Source organism: Thamnophis sirtalis, unplaced genomic scaffold (genome assembly GCF_051295495.1).
Source record: "Thamnophis sirtalis isolate CommonGarterSnake01/CBP01778 unplaced genomic scaffold, rThaSir2_p1.2 scaffold_7, whole genome shotgun sequence".
In the NCBI taxonomy this organism is placed as follows: Eukaryota; Metazoa; Chordata; class Lepidosauria; order Squamata; family Natricidae; genus Thamnophis; species Thamnophis sirtalis.
The window spans coordinates 31,995,731-32,013,578 of NW_028261387.1; the positions used below are offsets into that span (position 1 = coordinate 31,995,731).

At 35.1% G+C, this 17,848-nt stretch overlaps 1 protein-coding gene across 1 annotated transcript in view; it reads right to left on the bottom strand.

Moving 5' to 3' along the window:
* Nucleotides 1–1,413: 1,413 nt before the first annotated feature.
* Nucleotides 1,414–17,848, bottom strand: part of SCP2 (sterol carrier protein 2) — a 41,540-nt gene continuing 25,105 nt past the window's right edge. Inside the window, exons 8-16 of the mRNA XM_087719646.1 lie at nt 17,252–17,338; nt 16,375–16,525; nt 14,902–15,049; nt 13,461–13,568; nt 10,727–10,880; nt 8,468–8,561; nt 5,378–5,507; nt 3,120–3,199; nt 1,414–2,469 (exon numbers count right to left, since the gene is read on the bottom strand). Coding sequence (XP_087575772.1) covers nt 2,374–2,469; nt 3,120–3,199; nt 5,378–5,507; nt 8,468–8,561; nt 10,727–10,880; nt 13,461–13,568; nt 14,902–15,049; nt 16,375–16,525; nt 17,252–17,338 — 1,048 coding nt within the window. The 3' untranslated portion in view covers nt 1,414–2,373. The remainder of the gene's footprint in view (nt 2,470–3,119; nt 3,200–5,377; nt 5,508–8,467; nt 8,562–10,726; nt 10,881–13,460; nt 13,569–14,901; nt 15,050–16,374; nt 16,526–17,251; nt 17,339–17,848) is intronic.

Below are 17,848 nucleotides of genomic sequence, written 5' to 3' on the forward strand. Positions count from 1 at the left end.
CCGCTTACAAATGGTTCGAGGCCCCATAGTGGGCCATACCCCTGGACTAGACAAAACATGATTCTAATTGATTCATTGGTCAATGATGATTAAGTGAAAGCCAACTTGGAATGAAGGATATGTGGTTGAACCATTTATAACTGGGATCAGCAATGTTCAAAAATAAAACATAAATTAATTTGCTTAAATTAAAAATGGCAAAATTCCTGAGTTATTCAAGGAAGAACCTCTTGCGCATGTAACTGTTTTGCTAAAACTATCTAAAGTGAGTTAGCGCCACCTAAAGATTCTGCATTATCCTGACCATAGCTTCATACTAAGTATCATTGGTGGAATTACTTTAGAGAAAAAGAAATGTTATATTTACAGCATGTTTCAGGAACTATAGTAGTGTGTGTAGAGTGTTCCTAAAACTGATTAATGAGAAACAATAGAAATCATTATCCTGATCTCAGTTTAATGCATTTTAAAACCATATTTGCTATAGATTTTGGTCAGAAAAAAACAATTTAGTGAACTTTGAAGTTTAAGCAAAATGAGAAAATATACTAAAATATTTTAACATTAGCATTAGATGCCATGGGAGCATCATGGAGGGTATCGGTCAACAAGGGATCTCCAGCACTTTTGGTCTTGGTCAAGTACTTCAGCGTCTACCTATGTGATGTTTAGTCTTCCATGATTTTGATCCACAATTTCATAAAATCATGATTCCATCATACTAAATATTTACAGAATGTATATTGTACATTAGCTATATATGAATAATTCTTGCTTAATCTGTGTCTGAAGATTATTAAATTCTACCTTTTCTCTTTTTCCAGGTAGGATGACTTATCAGCTGACTAGTGTTGATGAATGTTAGTCTAATGCAGGGGTCCCCACTCCCAATCCTCAGACCAGCATCTCTCTGTGGCCCAATAGGACCGGTGCCGCATAAGCAAAGCCTCATCTGAGTACGCACAGGATCCAGACAAAGCCAGCCGCTCCTCCTCCCCCAAAAAAATCTGGGGAAAAACTGCCCTCCATAGCATACTATAAAAATATTCAACGAAAAATAGCGAGATTTTATACCAGTCAAAGGAGTAGCCTATAAAATTATTTTGGTAGAAATGTTATTAAATGTATAGAGGTATCTAAAGTGTGAAAGGTTTTAGATGTACTTTTTAATCCTGACTCTTCATTACTGTTTCAAAAGCCTATTTTATAGTTTTTGTTTTAAGGTGGATACTCCATGAATTGTAACACCAATCATTTTAATCTATAAAAATACATTATTTTTATTTCAATATGCAAAACCACCTTTTTCATTGTGCAGTTTCTTTCATGCTTAATATGACTAAGTTATACTACTTCTGAATATTTATTATAATGACCAAAATATGACCAAAGAAGAAACCACAAATGCAAACAGAAGATTTGATTTAAATTTACTAAGAAAGTTGCAGAACAGAATACATTACCTCCAACCAGAATGGATTAAAAAAATAGCATATTATAAAGGAATTTATTAAAGAATCTCCAGTTTCCTTATCTAAGTATATCATAATTAAACCAATTAAGCGTTTAAAAAGTATTTACCTTTATCTTTATAAATATGCAGAAAAGCACTACGATATTAATTGCAACTGGTGCTATCTTATTTAACTGCATTAATGCAAACAAACTGACTTCTTATCCAATCCTTGCAAGTTAAAGAAGCAGCAAATTGCTTTAGATAGTAACATCCAAAGAAAAGTATACTTAATTCTGTTCAACTGTGGGAGCTTTGGACTTCTTCAATACTTCCCCGACAATTCCAAATCAACTTTGGGCAAAAATGGGTTGTGCATAGCCATTTGTGATATGTCAGCAGGTTTTATATACAAATATATGTATATATCTGCCAAAGGGAGATAAAAAATCCCTCGACTTGGCCTTGCCTAAAATGGCTCAGTAGATTCCAGCCGAAATACAAGGTTTTTTTTTAAATTGTCTATGACAAGTATAAAAGAATAAAAAAGAAACCGTGGAGACATTTTTGCCAACAAACCACATTTTCTTTCCTACTGCTCTTCTTAGTGTTAAAAATTGTACAAAAAAATATGGCCAACTGATTTCTCATTTTGCACATTGAAAAGTAATTCTAGATAGATTTGCAGCAATCTGTTACATACCACATGGTCTTGGATACTTTAATGTTAATATTTTACCAACTTTGTAATGGTTTTATGGAAGGCAATGTCAAAATTTCAATTAAACAATTAAATGCTTCAAGAAATCTAAAGTCAAATACATGTATTTGGAGAACATGCTACTTCCAACATCTAGTTCCAGCCTAGTTCTTAAGGAACTTGTTTTCCAAGTTTCATTCCATCTCGAAGTCAGAGTGGCTCAAAGCTTAGCTTTGCCTGCTTGGAGCTGTAGATTCTGTAGCTTCATCGCCATGCCCATATTCCCAGTAATTTTCAACTTCCCTTGAAAGAAAGCCTAGATTAAACAAAAAACAGAATTACATTTCACTTGTTAATGTATTCATTCAATTCTAAATAAAGTGTCTTCAAAGATCACGCCTTTCAAGGTTGGAAGGCAAAAATTTGAGGCTAAATAGGTGGTTTTATTTTAACATTAACTTTTTCAAGCATGTATAAATCAGTCTACAGATCAATTTATTTAAATAGGAGATGAAGCAAATAATTTTATCAAAAAGGAAAACATTTTTACTTCTTTAGGCAAAATAATTTTTCAGTGAGGTCTCGATACAAAAGCCATTTTGACCATAACTAAACTAAAATATAACTGAGAATTAAAAATTCTAAAGAGAATTTTAAAAATTCTTTTCTTTTTTAGTTTTTACCATCACTAAAATTCATTATTAAAAAAAAGCAAAATGTATTTATGGAAGTAGCCACTGTGGACCACAATTAAACAAAATTGAACGAAGCTAGAGTCTTTTCACAGAAATGTGAAAAGCAAATAAAATAAATAAGCATGTACTGACAACATCTAGAATTAATTTAACTGTCATTTAATCTAAAATAATCGAGAGGGGAAAATAGGGCAAGCTGTTTTCATTAATCCTCTGCAATAAAGTAATAGAGATATTGTAAGTGGTATGATTTATTTTGCTTTTTACTTACGGTCTGAGGATTTATTTTGCCCGTCATCAGTGACAGCAAATCATCATCACTCATTACAATTGTACAGTCGACTTTCTTATCTACAGTGGCCAGAAAAAGTTAGTAAATATTAGTAAATATTAGAATATTTGAACAGGACACTAATTCCTAAAACATGATCTCTGTACTTGAGGATGTTCTACTTTCAAATTATGGGTGACTTGGTAAAAGTAAGATATCAAACGTTCACAAATATTGATGGCAGACAAGTCAAAATTATAGCTGATAAGGTTATGACAGAAAAGTTGTTACAGGTAATCCTCAATTTACAACCATTTGCTTAATAACCATTTGAAGTTACAGCAGCACTGAAAAAAAGTAACTTATGATCATTTTTCATACTTACGACAGCCATATCCCCATGATCATGTGATCAAAATTCAGGTGCTTGGCAACCAGTTCATATTTTTGACGGTTGCAGTAACCTGGGGTCATGTGAAAACCTTTTGACAACTTCTGACAAGCCAAGTCAATGGAAAAGCCAGATTCATTCAACAATTGTTTGTTTACTAACTTAACAACTACAGTAGTTCACTTAACAATTGTGGCAAAGAAGGTTATAAAATGGGCAAAACTTATTTAACAACTGCCTTGCTTTGCAACAAAAATTCTGGCCTCAATTGTGGTCGTAAGTCGAGGATTATCTATAGTGAAAAAATAACCATTGACAGAGTCTTGGCTATATATTATCCAGATCTTATTACTCAATTTATAGAATAACTTTGGATAAAAAAATAGTGATTCATATATTGTATTGGAAGACCTGAAAGACCAGTTTAGGAGATTATCATGGAAAAAATCCATGCGGTTGCTAGGAGTCAAGAATGACTTGATGACATATAATAAAAAAGTCAACATTATGGTGACCAACCACAGCAAGAAAAATCTTAAACTGAGGAATATAACTTTTCAGGGGTTTATGCCTATATCTGATCTTTCAGTGTTATAGTAGCAGATGTACTCAAAAAAGTAAGCAGGGCCAGAACAAAATAAAAAATTGATTAAATTTAAATATGATCAAATTCAAATATAATGTGCTACAGAGTTCATATGGTAACTCCTTATGTATTAGTATTATTTTCTTTCTATCACGTACAAAATTATAAGCCAATATAATTTTTTAGTAGGGATAGGTGACCACCAACAAAATTTTGGTGGTCTACATTTAAAAATGTTGGCTGCCTAGTTGATCTTTGCATGAAAACTGGCAGCATTATAATCAACAGCACTTTTCATAACACAGCCAACTAATAGGCAAAAAAGCCAACAATGCTGTATCCAAAAGTGAAGAGAAAAAGGGAACATAACTAAAATATTTCAAACATTTTCTTCTGCCTTACATTTCAGATGCAAGTGTTTTAAAATTGGAACTTGTAAGAAAGCATCAAGTCAAGAATGAATAGCTTATACTACTTTTCATCAGGGTGGATAAAATTGGATTTTAAAAAAATCAGATTTTTACTATTTAAATCAGATTTTTTTATTTTTTATCAAATTTATTTTCATAAAATGCTTTTGGAGTAAAACTATTTCTAAAGATAGTTTTCTATTTAAGATACATTCATAATTTAGTTTATTCAACATGAAATAACATAGCCAAGGTGGCGCAGTGGTTAAATGCAGCACTGCAGGCTACTTCTAGCATGCTCAGCATGAGGCTGTATACTCTGTAATATTTACATTTTTGGTAAACTCATTCAATGAATCCAAGCTCTGCAAGCTAAATAGGAAACCTTCATTTTGTTTGCAAGTAATAATATTAAAGATTCTAACTACCAGCAAGAATGAGTCCTTTCATTTTAAGAGCACCTATTATTTCAGATCCATCATGGCAGCGCCTGTTAGTGGGCATCCACTCACCTGCTGCATGCCACGTCTTTCACCTTGTTGTGTCACTGCATCACCAGCTGTCCCATTAAAGCAAATGGGACTGTCGGTGACTCAACAGCGGGTGAGAAGAGGAGCTGCTGCTGGACAGAGATGACAGTTGCTCTTTTATAATTATGATTTAAATCAAGTTGATTTAAATCAAGTCTTTTTACTAGTGATTTAAATCAAATCCACCCTGCTTTTCAGTGCATCACAATCATTTACTTGCAGATGTAATAATGCAGTCTCTAATTATGCCCATTCCTAGACTTCATCCACACCCACAGTATATAATTTGCTAGACCTTTAATCCAACAATCTAAGAATTTTTTTAAAAAACGCCCACTCACCAGTGTCACTATCCACACAGCCTTTACCATTTTTCACATCAACTACCCAAGTAGCTTCCTTCCCCTCAGGACCATCTTTTACTTTAAAGGCAAAAATGCCACCAATTTTCTTGACATACTGTTCTCCTTCCTGTAATGTAAAAGTTACAATCATTAAAATGCTATCTTAAAGTGGGTGGGTGTGACATATTTTAACATGGTAAAGCTTTATAGACATTTCTCATTAATCTGAGTGAATGATTCCAAACAACATTATATATGGCAATCTTTGGAGGCTGGAGAAGATGCGCTACAGTTCATTTATGAGCTCTACAACCCCCGTCTGGAAACACAGTGTAGTCACCGTGTTCTTCGGTGACACTGCTCACAGTTTTATATCAGTTTTGGTGGCGCCTGCTTTCAAAGCCATTGGAGACACACATCTCACCTGGTTAGCAATCCAAATAATATTAGCAAATATGATATCACCACTTTAAGTTAGAGACTTGCAAGAGTAAGTGGAAACACTTAAGAGGATGAAAATTTCTTGGATTAAAGGATTTGCTGTCAGAGGGAGTCAACCCAATAAATGAATGATTAAAAAAGAAAAAATCAAGTACAGCTGAAATGAAGAAATAACTCCCACATGCTATGTTTCTAAGATCACACCGAACAAAAGACAAGAAATTGGGGCCTTGAAAAGCATAATGGCCACAATTACTACCTGAGGAAGACAAAGAACAGAATTCTAATAATAACTGACTTCCTAATAAGAACAGAACGAATGTAGACTTTCCGGACCCTCTGTTCATAAAATATCATATCTTTTTAGATTACAGATCAAGAACATAATGGAGTTGTTGCTAAGGTTTAGCATACCTACTGCCAATGGTAGTGATAGTTTTATTTCGTTAGAACGGGGATCTCCAATCCCCTGTCTTTGGAACACACCCGGTTTGTGGCATGCCAGAAACTGGGCCGTACAAACAAGTGAAGCCCCATCGTGGGATGCAGGTAGCTGTGAAACCACGCCCCCTCTGGTCTGCGGAACCAGCCCCCAGTATCCAAAAGGTTGGGACCACTACTTTAGAAGTAGTCCAAGGTGGATGAGAATATTTTTTTTAAAGGTATTAAAATGACTATCGCAAACAACTACAACATGGAAAAAATGAAGAACTTAAATTTGCTGACACTAAACAGGACAAGATAACGAATAGTGGAGAAAACAGAAACAAAATTAAAAATGACCTTGACAGTTTAGAGAAGTTGGGTAAAAATAACAAAATTAATTTTAGTAGTTACAAAGTTTTTTAATCCAAACAAATTAAATACAATACACAAGCAGAAGATGAACTAGATATGAATGATACATGTGAAAAAATAGAATTATAATCCCAAACTGAGTATCTTTCAGCAACTTTGCGGCTGCCAAAAGGCAGACGGAATAGTTACACTCCAATTTATAGAGATCAGGTGCCCCACTGAGAATTGTACTCAGATCTTCCTATCACAATTTAAAAAGGATTCAATACTGATATTTGGGCAATGAAAAGCAATAAGAAAGATTAGCAGTCTAGAAATTAAATCCCATGAGAACACGTTGAGTGCAGTGGTGGGATTCAAATTTTTTTACTACTGGTTCTGTGGTCATGTCTTGGTGGGCGTGGCATGCCTTTGTGGGAATGGCAGGGGAAGGATACTATAAAATCTGCATTCCCTCCCCAATCCAGGGGAAGGTTACTGCAAAATCCCCATTCTTCCCCCCCCCCATCAGCTGGGACTCAGGAGGGAGAGAATAGATGGGGTTCTCCGAACTACTCAAAATTTCCACTACCAGTTCTCCAGAACTGGTCAGAACCTGCTGAATACTACCTCTGGTTGAGAGGTGTATTTAGCCTTAATCATAGGCAGCTGAAGGACAATATGTGAGAATTATTTTAGTGAAGAATTGAGAAGAATGGGCACATAGAAGTTCATTTCCACTTCTTAGTTATCACAGAGTTGAATACATGGACCAATGATTTTAGTTACAGAAAAAAAAATATTGCAGTTGAATGTTGAGAAAAACCTTGCTAACAGAAAGAATAGTCTCACAATGGAATTGACTTCCAAGGGAGATCATGAGGTCATCTTTTCTGGAAGAAAAAGTTGGAGATGCTTAAACTGGCATGTTGAGCAGTAGGGTCTGATTTGTTGGTTGCAATAACATAAACTCTAGGGCTCTTGCAGTTTGTATGAAAGAATGGAAGTTTTTGAACTGCAGCTCTTTCTTTAATACTGCACAAGCACTCTTACCTGAAAAAAATGCTCTTTAAGGAGAGTAAGTATCCTCAACCATAACCAGTGTCAAGGTAGTATACCCATGAAACTTGAAGTGGCTTCATTTTGAGTGAATTGTTTCAGGTTACAATGCCAAGTGTATATGGACATAATTATCTGAGATACTAAATACTTATCTCCACAATCTATAACATGATAGCTAATTATTTTGCCAAGTTGAATCCTGCCCTGTCCTAGATTTCATTCTCTGCCTAGAAAAAAGCTGAAGCAATTGCAGGCAGGCAAGGCAAACCCAGAAACTTAGGTTTACTGTGAACATTTTGCTACATGTTAGGAAAAAATGTCTCCCCTCCCCCCAATATGCATTCAAGCATATTGCTCCCTATCTCCAGTACAAAGTGGCACTCTTAATCCAACTTCCCATTATACGATTAATATTACCACCAAAACATGATCAGGTTTTTCTAGTTCCAAGGTTACTCAACAAAGATATATTAATAGTACAAAGGCACACAATTCCATGTAAATGATCAATTTTTAATTTTTTTACAAAGTGCAATTTGTATTTCAGAAATTCATTATAGCTACTATTAAGACAAAGACAAAAATGATTACACTGTTCTGTCTCTTAATTCTGACCTATTTTTTCTTTATTTTGTAAGTAAAAAAAACTCATTACAAGGAAAATTAATCTGATAATTAAAAAGACTTCATTTTGGCTGACCAGCCATATTCAAATAAAATAATAATTTGTGTACTTCAAATATTTCTGTGCCGGTACATAAATTAGTCTTTGGCAATGTATTTTATAAGCATATTTACTGTACAAACCTCTTGAAGTTTCTTTTCAATTTCTTTGAATACAAGTGCTGATTTAAATCCATCAACCATTGCTCTAGTGGGAATGGCCTGGATATTCCGATTCCTGAAATGGGAAAAAAATAACAGTATCAATGAAATAAGCAGATTCCAACAAGCAATTTTCCATACAATCTAATTATAGTTTGCATGTATCACACATATTAAGCCATAATAGTGGTTTACAAAGCATAATTCCTCAAATGCACTAAGCCAAAATCAAACAGCCTCTACAAGGGAAGGAAGAGGGAGAGAAATATTTAAATATGTCTTTTAAATAGAAATACAGGGTAATCTGAAGGGGGAAAAAATCTAATCAGAATTAAGAGGTGCACGTAGGTAGAAACAATGTTTAACATGCGAAAAAGGCAAAATTTTATATTAATAATTGCTATAGCTAAATTAGTCAAAACATCTCCTGGCAATCAGCTGTGAACAATAGTTATGAAAGTGTAAAATGGAAATGATGAAACAAGCTTATCTTTTCTGTAATTATTCAATACCTATCCTAATGTTCCAAATCCTTGCTAACTGATCAGGCAAGATTTTAGCAATATAATTTTGCTACACGCATATGTCCAGCAGAAACACACATTCACAATGTAGGTAAAATCTGCACATTCTTTGAAAAGTATTAGGGAAACTTTCTGTTTGAACCCAATTTTACTTCCACCCTCCCAAAATTGCCATAAGCAAAATCAGAGTAACCTCCTCCACATATTACTGTAAAGATAAAACAGGGTAAAGATATAAAAGATGCAATCTATCTTAAGCCCCTGGGGGTGTGCGATTTAAAAGCTGAAATGCTTCATTTTCCAGTTGAGCAAGATAATTACTTAACACAGCAATGTGAAAAAAAATGAATTCACCTTGAGAAAGAATATAAACTTGAGTTATTACTAGTTCAATTAACTTCTAATCTAAAGCTATTATTTTCTAGAAAAGATAATAATCCTGAGAAAGAGAGTAGTGGAATATAAAAATACAAAATCCTGAGCCTGATTTGGTTTAGTGTAAAATGGGTCAGAGCAAAACTTAAACGAAATTCTTTCGTTGCCATCTTATCATAAGAAATCCAGGCTGGTTTAAAACTGCCAACTATTTCCATTAGGTTTTTCATACTGGGAATCTAAGTAGTCTTTTCTAAATCTAAAGCCCCCATGCATGTTTTCCTCTAGTTCATCATAATCTGCTCTTTGTAAAGAATTTTATGCACATTACACTAAAGCTACTTATTAACTGGAAAGACCTTTACGGACATCTGCTTTGTGTACTGAACTGGTACTTGATCTAATAGTTACAAATGATCCTGGTTCAAGGCTATGCTCATATAAAATGGATAATTTTGATCAAGCATTATCTCTCTTGGTCCAGTTTTGCAACATTATAGTGTGAAAAAAATATTGTGGACTTGGGAATATAGGAGATAAATCTGACAAATGAACAAACCATTATTTATACAAAGAAATGTGCGCTGCCAACCATAGAAAAACTATTAAAGCATGCAAATAGTTCTCTCTCACGTGTGTGAGAAAATGGAGAAAATCAATGTATAAGTAAGCCCAGGACCCAGGAAATAATTAGTTAACTGCCTAAATAAGTTTTTTGCAATCTAAATTTCCTTGCTCTTTATCATAACCTTATAAAATGATTTGGATACTCCTAACTGTTGCCTAAAAGAATAATCCATAGGTGATCAATACATGACCAATCTTAATTCACCTTACAGTATTATGGTACAAAATTGGCCCTCACCTTTTCTAGGCAATTTAAAACTTGTTCTGTATATTCTTTTAACTTTACAGTTTTTAAAAGCTTTTTTAAAAGAAAAAAATGGAAGTATATTTGGAAAACATAATTAAGATAGAACTCTTTGATCCATGAGCAAAATAAATAAAGCTTCTAGCATCTGACAAAAAGAAGTTCCTCTTCCAAAGAAAGGATTTTGAGCCAAGAACTTACACCTATTATCCCATAATTTTCCTGTTGCAAGAAGGATGGCCCACTTTAATTATGCCCACTTTAATTATGCAAGAATTAGAGTGGGAAATAATAGTAAAATATGTCATTTACAGCAGGTAGATTAATCTGATTTACAATGAGCAGTTTAATCAGGTTATTTACAGCAGGCACTTTAAGGTTCAAAGCAGAAACGAAGTCGCTGAAATTCCTACAGCGGCAAGGACGAATATTGCACAGGGGAGGAAATGAATGCATCAAAGAAAGACTCACCGTGCAGCTTCTGGAAAGCCCATTCTGTAGAGAGAGACTACAACCGCACTACCAAGGCCAAAATTATGCTGCAAAGCTAGCTTTGCACCGGGAACCTGCCTCTTTCCGGCTTCTCCTCTTAGCTGCCAGCAAAGTTCAGCACACTGAGCCAGACCTAATGCATCAAACACAGAGCCTGTAGATCAAGCTGTATTGCAAAAACTCATGCACACCCAACTTGAAAGGAATGAGGCGTGTTTGAAATCCAAGATGAAGCCTTCTGATTAAAAAAAAATTGCACCACAACCACAACTATGAACATTACTTTTTTGCTATAAAGATTCACCTTGTGATGAGGTGGCCGACAAACAACTAAAAAATAAAAATCCAAGTGTAGGAACTGTATAAAATAGTTACAGTTTCCCAGGGTGATGGATTCTTAAGTTCTACTATATTGTTCTTGTGATAAAAATGTGAGCCTACTTCACAACAGCCGACATATATATTTTGTGAAGGGCCAAAAGCAGTATAGGTTACAAACATAACTGAGACTAGAATTTTGCACACTAAGTGATAGTTGTTAAGCCAGCCATTATATGAGATTTAATTTTACCATTTTTACCATAGTTGTTAAGCCAATCACATTGTTATTAAGTGAAGCATGCAGTCATTACACAAATCCAATTGACTTTGCTTGTTGGAAGCCAGCTGGGAAGGTCACAAATTGTGATCATGTGACTGCCAAGATGCTGCAATCACCATAAATGTGAGCCAGTTGCTAAATTCCCTAATTTACATAATGGTGGGGTGGTAAAATAATCCTAACTTCAAGAACTGGACATAAATCACTTTTTCTGAGACTATTGTAACTTTGAACCACCATTAAATGAACTATCTGTAAACAAAGAAGCAAGCAAGCAGGTATTAGTTTAATCTAAATGCATGCATGTTATGACCTGCCTGCATGCCATGGAGTGAGCTAAAGATGTTTTTTTAAAACCATGCAAACTCATTTCCACAGTTAGTTAAAATACACATTAAAACCAATTAGGTCTAAGTAATCCCGCTTATGTTTATCTTTAAAAGTGTCTTATTAAATTGACAACAAAAACTACCTGTATATTTTCCTAATAAGATCACAAAATTGGGAAGGTTCATTCAAAACACCAAAGCTAGCTTCTCTATGGCCAATGGCCAACCTATAGCATTCTGGACACAGCTCTCCAACCTCTGCAAGAAGTCATCCAGTGTGGGGAATTCATCACTTCCCAAAGAATTGGTTCTCCTATAGATTTCACCGCCTAACATTTAAATAGAATCTGTCTTCCTGTAAGGCTTCTCAACCTTGGCAACATTAAGATATGTGGACTTCAACTCCCAGAATTCCCCCAGTTAAGAAACACTGCTCTAAGTTATGCAAGACTTGACAAACATTTTTCCCTAATACGGCAATGCATTTCCCTGCTATGCAAACTAGAAGCAAAGGGCAAGTGTAGCTTCCCTCTTTCTTCTGAATGGCCCTCTCTGGAATGCTGCCAGCAGATAGGTAGAGAGCAATAATTCTGAAAAAACTGAAAAGCTGATGTAAGCTCAAATAAAAAGATTTCATCACCTTGTTCAAAGAGCAATTACACTCCTGAAATCAAAGAGAATGTCAGCATATTTGCACAGAGCAACAGATTAAAAATTAGCTTTCAGCATTAGGGCAGCATTTTCTGTTTCTGCACCTTTAATATTTGAACTCTCAACAGCCAGATTAAAGTTGTCTTTTAGCTGAAGAACATAATAAATATGCTGAGGAACACAATAGTCAAGAACAATAAATTGAACTATGAGCCCGGTGGCGCAGTGGTTAGAGTGCAGTACTGCAGGCTATTTCTACTGACTGCAATTTGGCAGATCGAATCTCACCAGGCTCAAGGTTGACTCAGCCTTCCATCCTTCCAAGGTGGGTAAAATGAGGACCCAGATTGTTGGGGGCAATATGCTGACTCTGCAAGCAGCTTAGAGAGGGGTGTAAAGCGTTATACAAATCTAAGTGCTATTGCTAAGCAAATTGTTCCATTTTACCAATTATGAATAACAGTCCTAGACAGTTCATGGATGATTTTAAATAAAGACAAAGAGGAAAAGAGCCCAGAGAGGCACATCATCAAGGGAGCAACAATATTTGAATACAAGTATAAATACAATCTGTCCTGGGTGCAAGCCTCCTAAAATCAATAGCTAAGTTCAAATTCACAAGCAGTTGAGCAAATATGAATACACACAAAGGAAAGGCTTATTTGGGGAGAAAATGAATAGATCTCGCCAATTTTTTTGACAAGGTAAGTATGGTACATACTGGCTGTACTTGGATGGCATACACAGGTTAGAGATTACATTGAGAAATTAAAACACATTCTGAAACACTTTCCTATTGTTGCTAAGAAAATATGCCATGAAAGGATATGAGATTCACCCAAGGGAAATTTAGTCTTAGAAAAGTTATCATAATCTTTAACGTAATAGTTCTAACAAAAATATTAACCAACACCGCTCCATTTAGAGATTATAAATATTTATCTATCCATGCATAGGCTTGAAACCAAATTCATCTTAAACCAGTATATTTGTAATAAGTATTAGTTGTATGTATTAGTTTTTTCTACATAAAGAACTACCTTCATACTAAAAAAAGTGAAGGCATGAAGATAGCTTGGGACAATATTTCCTCCATAAATATACTTAAAAGCCTTATAGACAACTGAATTACCTGTAGCACCCAGTGGGTGTCCTTTTGAAATCAAACCACCACTGGGATTTATAACCCATTTTCCACCATATGTTGTGTCTCCTCTGTCAATCAGCTCACCAGCTCCTCCTTTAAAAAAAAGGAAATTATTATTGCATATGATAGCCTCACTTCTACATAAAATTCCTGAAATCTCTGACATAAACTTGACATTAATAGTGCAGAATGGTAATTCATTTAATAGGGACAGCACAACAATAGCTGTATTTCTATATCCTTAAGTTCATAGGAATGAAGTCTTTATGCTCTAGCTATATTTATTTATTACATTTTTTATCCTGCCTTTATTACTTTATAAATAATTCAAGGCAGCAAACATGTCTAATACTTCTTCCTCTTCTTATTTTCCTTGCAACAACAACCCTGTGGGGTGAGTTGGGTTGAGAGAGTGTGACTGGCCCAGAGTCACCCAACTGGCTTTTATGCCTAAAGTGAGACTAGAATTTAATCTCCTGGTTTCCAGGTCAGGGCCTTAACCACCACCCATCAAGCAATAACTTATATTGCTACATTTCCCATTCAAAAATATTATACAGCTTTTCTAAGACCACTCTTCAACGGATGTACAAGACAGTATTAAATAAATAGTTAATATGTGTAAAATATTCTTAATTCATTTCCATGAAGGATAGGCATTATTTTCAAATCTTTTTCATGGTCTCTACTCAATGCTCATTATCTGATTTCAGCCAAATTTCAGACAGCACTTCCACAACCAAACTCATATCCTTACAACAGCATACTATATAGGTAGTTCTTATTTACTAACTGCCTCATACAGTGACCATTTGCCATTACAATAGTGATGAAAAAGTAACTACTACCAATCTGCATTTGCAATCTTTCCATCAAGCAAAAGAAAACTGAAGCAAGATTATAAGCACAGTTATGGTTTCACTTAATGACCCTTTGCTTACCGATTGAGTGACTGATCCCAACTGTGGTTGTTAAACAAGGACTGCTAGACTTGGAGGACAGTGATAGTCTCCTATTCATTAAACCTATTCCTTCGAAATCTTAAAGGTTAGTACTGTCTTCAAAGGCAGTGCTAACAAAAAGGAGGTCACTTTAAAACTTTAAAATCATTGCCTCCAGAGGTTGTGAATGCTCCAACACAGGAAGTTTTTAAAAATAGATCAGACAACCATTTGTCTGAAATGGTATAGGTTTTTCTGCCTAAGCAGGTGGTTGGACTATAAGACCTCCAAGGTCCCTTCCAACTCTGTTGCTCTGTGCTTTTTTTATCTGTGTGATGATAGAAAGACGTCAGAGAGAGAGAACTTTCTAGCAATCATCTTGCATCCAGAGATCAATTTTAAAGAGTTAAACAAAGGGAAAAGTGCACTTAATTGTGTGCTGGCTATGACCAAGTTGTTTAGTAGTTCTAATGTTGAAGGAATACCTTCAGGACAGAGTCCCAGAGCTTCATATGTAATTAATTCATTAGAAGAGAAACAGTCATGAAGTTCAATCACGTCCACATCTTCTGGTGTTAGGCCAGTTTTCAAAAAACAATTTTTTGCAGCTTCCTTTGTCACATCAAAACCAACCTAAAAAACAATAAAATATAACCAGAATGCATTTCATTGAATGTTTCTGTTTTCTGAACTCCATTTAATTGTACTGATGAATGGCCTTTTTAAAATTGGAATATGTGTATAGTATGGTTTATATACACACGAACACCACTAATTTGTCCATTTGGAATATTATAACCAAATGGACAAATATGAATTGACTGTATATGCAGGGATTGATAATATTTAGATACTGGCCCCATCAAGAAGCTCTACTTTTGAGAGACCACAGAAAAAAATAAAATTATCAGAAATTAAAGATGCCATGTAAATATGCACTAAAAATTCATGAATAATAAATGGACTTTATATATTCCCCATCACTTTATATTTTCCAATTAATGTACATCAAAAGGCAACATATACATAAATGCACTGAAAGCAACAGCAGCAAATTAAAAATATACATCCAGCTATTTCAAGAAAATTGGGTACTTTTCTTTTGAATTAAGCTACACTGTTATATGCCCAGGGAAAAGGTTAATTTTAGGCATCACTGAAACAAATTAGGATGGTCTACCAAGAATTCTATTAAATATATTCACGGAATTATGAAATTACTTTCTTCAAAAGTAATGAGTTGGTCATTGTACACCTGTTCAATCTTGCTCTATGACCCATTCATATCCAACAAGAAGTGCTCTTTCAGAAATTTTGCATGCTTTAGTTAGATTTGGAGCATGAGATTTAAACTGAAAGCTCCCTGTTTTCTCCATGGATCTTCCATAAAAAGTAAATGTTTTTCCTGTCCAGTTGAATCCAACTGTACTACTCTGCTCTGTTTCTTAGCTGAGGAAGCCACTGTTATCCAAATACATTTTCTGTGCTCATATGGCCAGCGTGATATACGGCAAGTGCATAGAAGGTTATTACCTTCCCATTGAAGTGGTACCTATTTATCTACTCACATTTACATGCTTTGGAACTGCTAGCTGGGGCAAATAACTGAAGCTCAGGTCTTGGGTCTTGAACATGGCTTGTCAGCTTTCCAGATGACAAACTCAGTTTCTTTAACTTCTGAGCCATCGTGCCCCTTTCTATCCCATAATGCTTTTTGCTTAGAAATCTCTTGGTCTTCTCCTGGAGAGCTGTTTGCCAAAGTCCCAGCTCCCACACTTGGTTGCTTGTGTTTTTTCCCCCCACTTCCTTTTCCCTTTAAAATATATTCTTTATATTATAGCAAGCAGGGGTTATTTTATCATTTCAGTTTGTGTCTAATCCTTAAATTATTTTCAGTATTTCATAGGTATATTCATGTATGGTGTAGGCTACTGTATACATTAAAAGGTCAAGCTTGCCATTTTAATGCAGCTGTTTTCGTTAAATGTGCTCGGAAAGTCAGTCCGCATCTCTTGGGCCAAAATTTCAACAGATTTCGACTCCAATCCGTTCTTCTTCACAAATTCTTCGCTAGCGAGGACTACAGCTGCTGCACCATCAGATGTTGGACTTAAAACACACAATAAAGGTTGATTATGGACTATTCCACTCCATGAACAATTTATATGTGTAAAAGGGGACAGTAATATAGGGGCCAACAACTCTGGATTTTACTCTGCTTTTATCAACTCATTTCCAATAGCCTTACCATTTTTCAGGTTGAAGATCAAGTTGTGAATTTCTGATGGGGGGGGCAGTAAGGGAGAGAATCAAAAGCTGGTTTCAAGCTAGGATTTCCATTTCTGACTAAGGTGTCCCACCACATTATCTAGCTAAAAATACTCTACCCATGCAAGTATTTCCCCTTAAATGTTTAAAAAGTTTACAGTGGCAGATGAGAATTTGACCAATAGTCAAATTTATACTACTGAAATTACGAGGCTCAAGACTACTTAATGAGTTGTAAACAATTATATAGCAGAAATGTGTAAATGTGCTATTTTGTATATTACTGCATAGGAAATTTGCAATTTCAAGTATGTACAGTGTGTTATCATTATCATGTAACCACCTCTGTAACTTTTGAAGTTAACATGTTTGTGTAAGACTCAGAGTAGTGGTTCATATTATGCTTTATGCAAAGTCCCTAATTCAATCTCTAATTTTTTTTTAAAAAAAAGATCCAATATCTAGCAAAAAGGAAGTGCTCCAAAGAAACAGAAGAAAATAGCCAAGAGAAATAATCTTAAAAAGGAGTAATGGGGTCACAAAAGCACTGTAGAGCTGGATTCTTACCAACACTGCAACATTGTCAAGAAGCCAAAAATCTTGCGAGATTGTAAGATTTCATCTAAACTGTATTCCTTTTGAAACTGGGAATTTCTACAAAAAACAGAGAGAATGGATGCAATCAGAACAATTCAACAACAGCGGCAGTGAATTATTGCTTTTACTCTTCAAATCTTCAAAGTATCTTCCCACAATATGTCAAATCATCATATAATTTTGCAATGAATATCTCCTGCTGGTGCTTTTGCCAGCTCCTTCCGCAAGTTTAGAAACTTTTTTGAAATCTTGTTTTAATAATGTAGTTGCATAAATCGGCTTTGCTCAGGACTACTTACCATAATACTGCTAATAGTAGCAGATTAATTTTTGTTGTTGTTCCCAAGGAAGTACAAGAAAATAATAATTCCCTTTTGATATGTATTTGTATTCAGATAAATATTGGCTGTGCTCAGAAGCTGTTTATTTAGAGTTTGTAGGTATCTGGTGATACCTACAAGCTACAAGGGGCGCAGTGGTTCAAAGGACCATGGTGGCTCAGTGGCTAAGACACTGAGCTTGTCGATCAGAAGGTCGGCAGTTCGGATCTCCTGTGAGCTCCTGTTA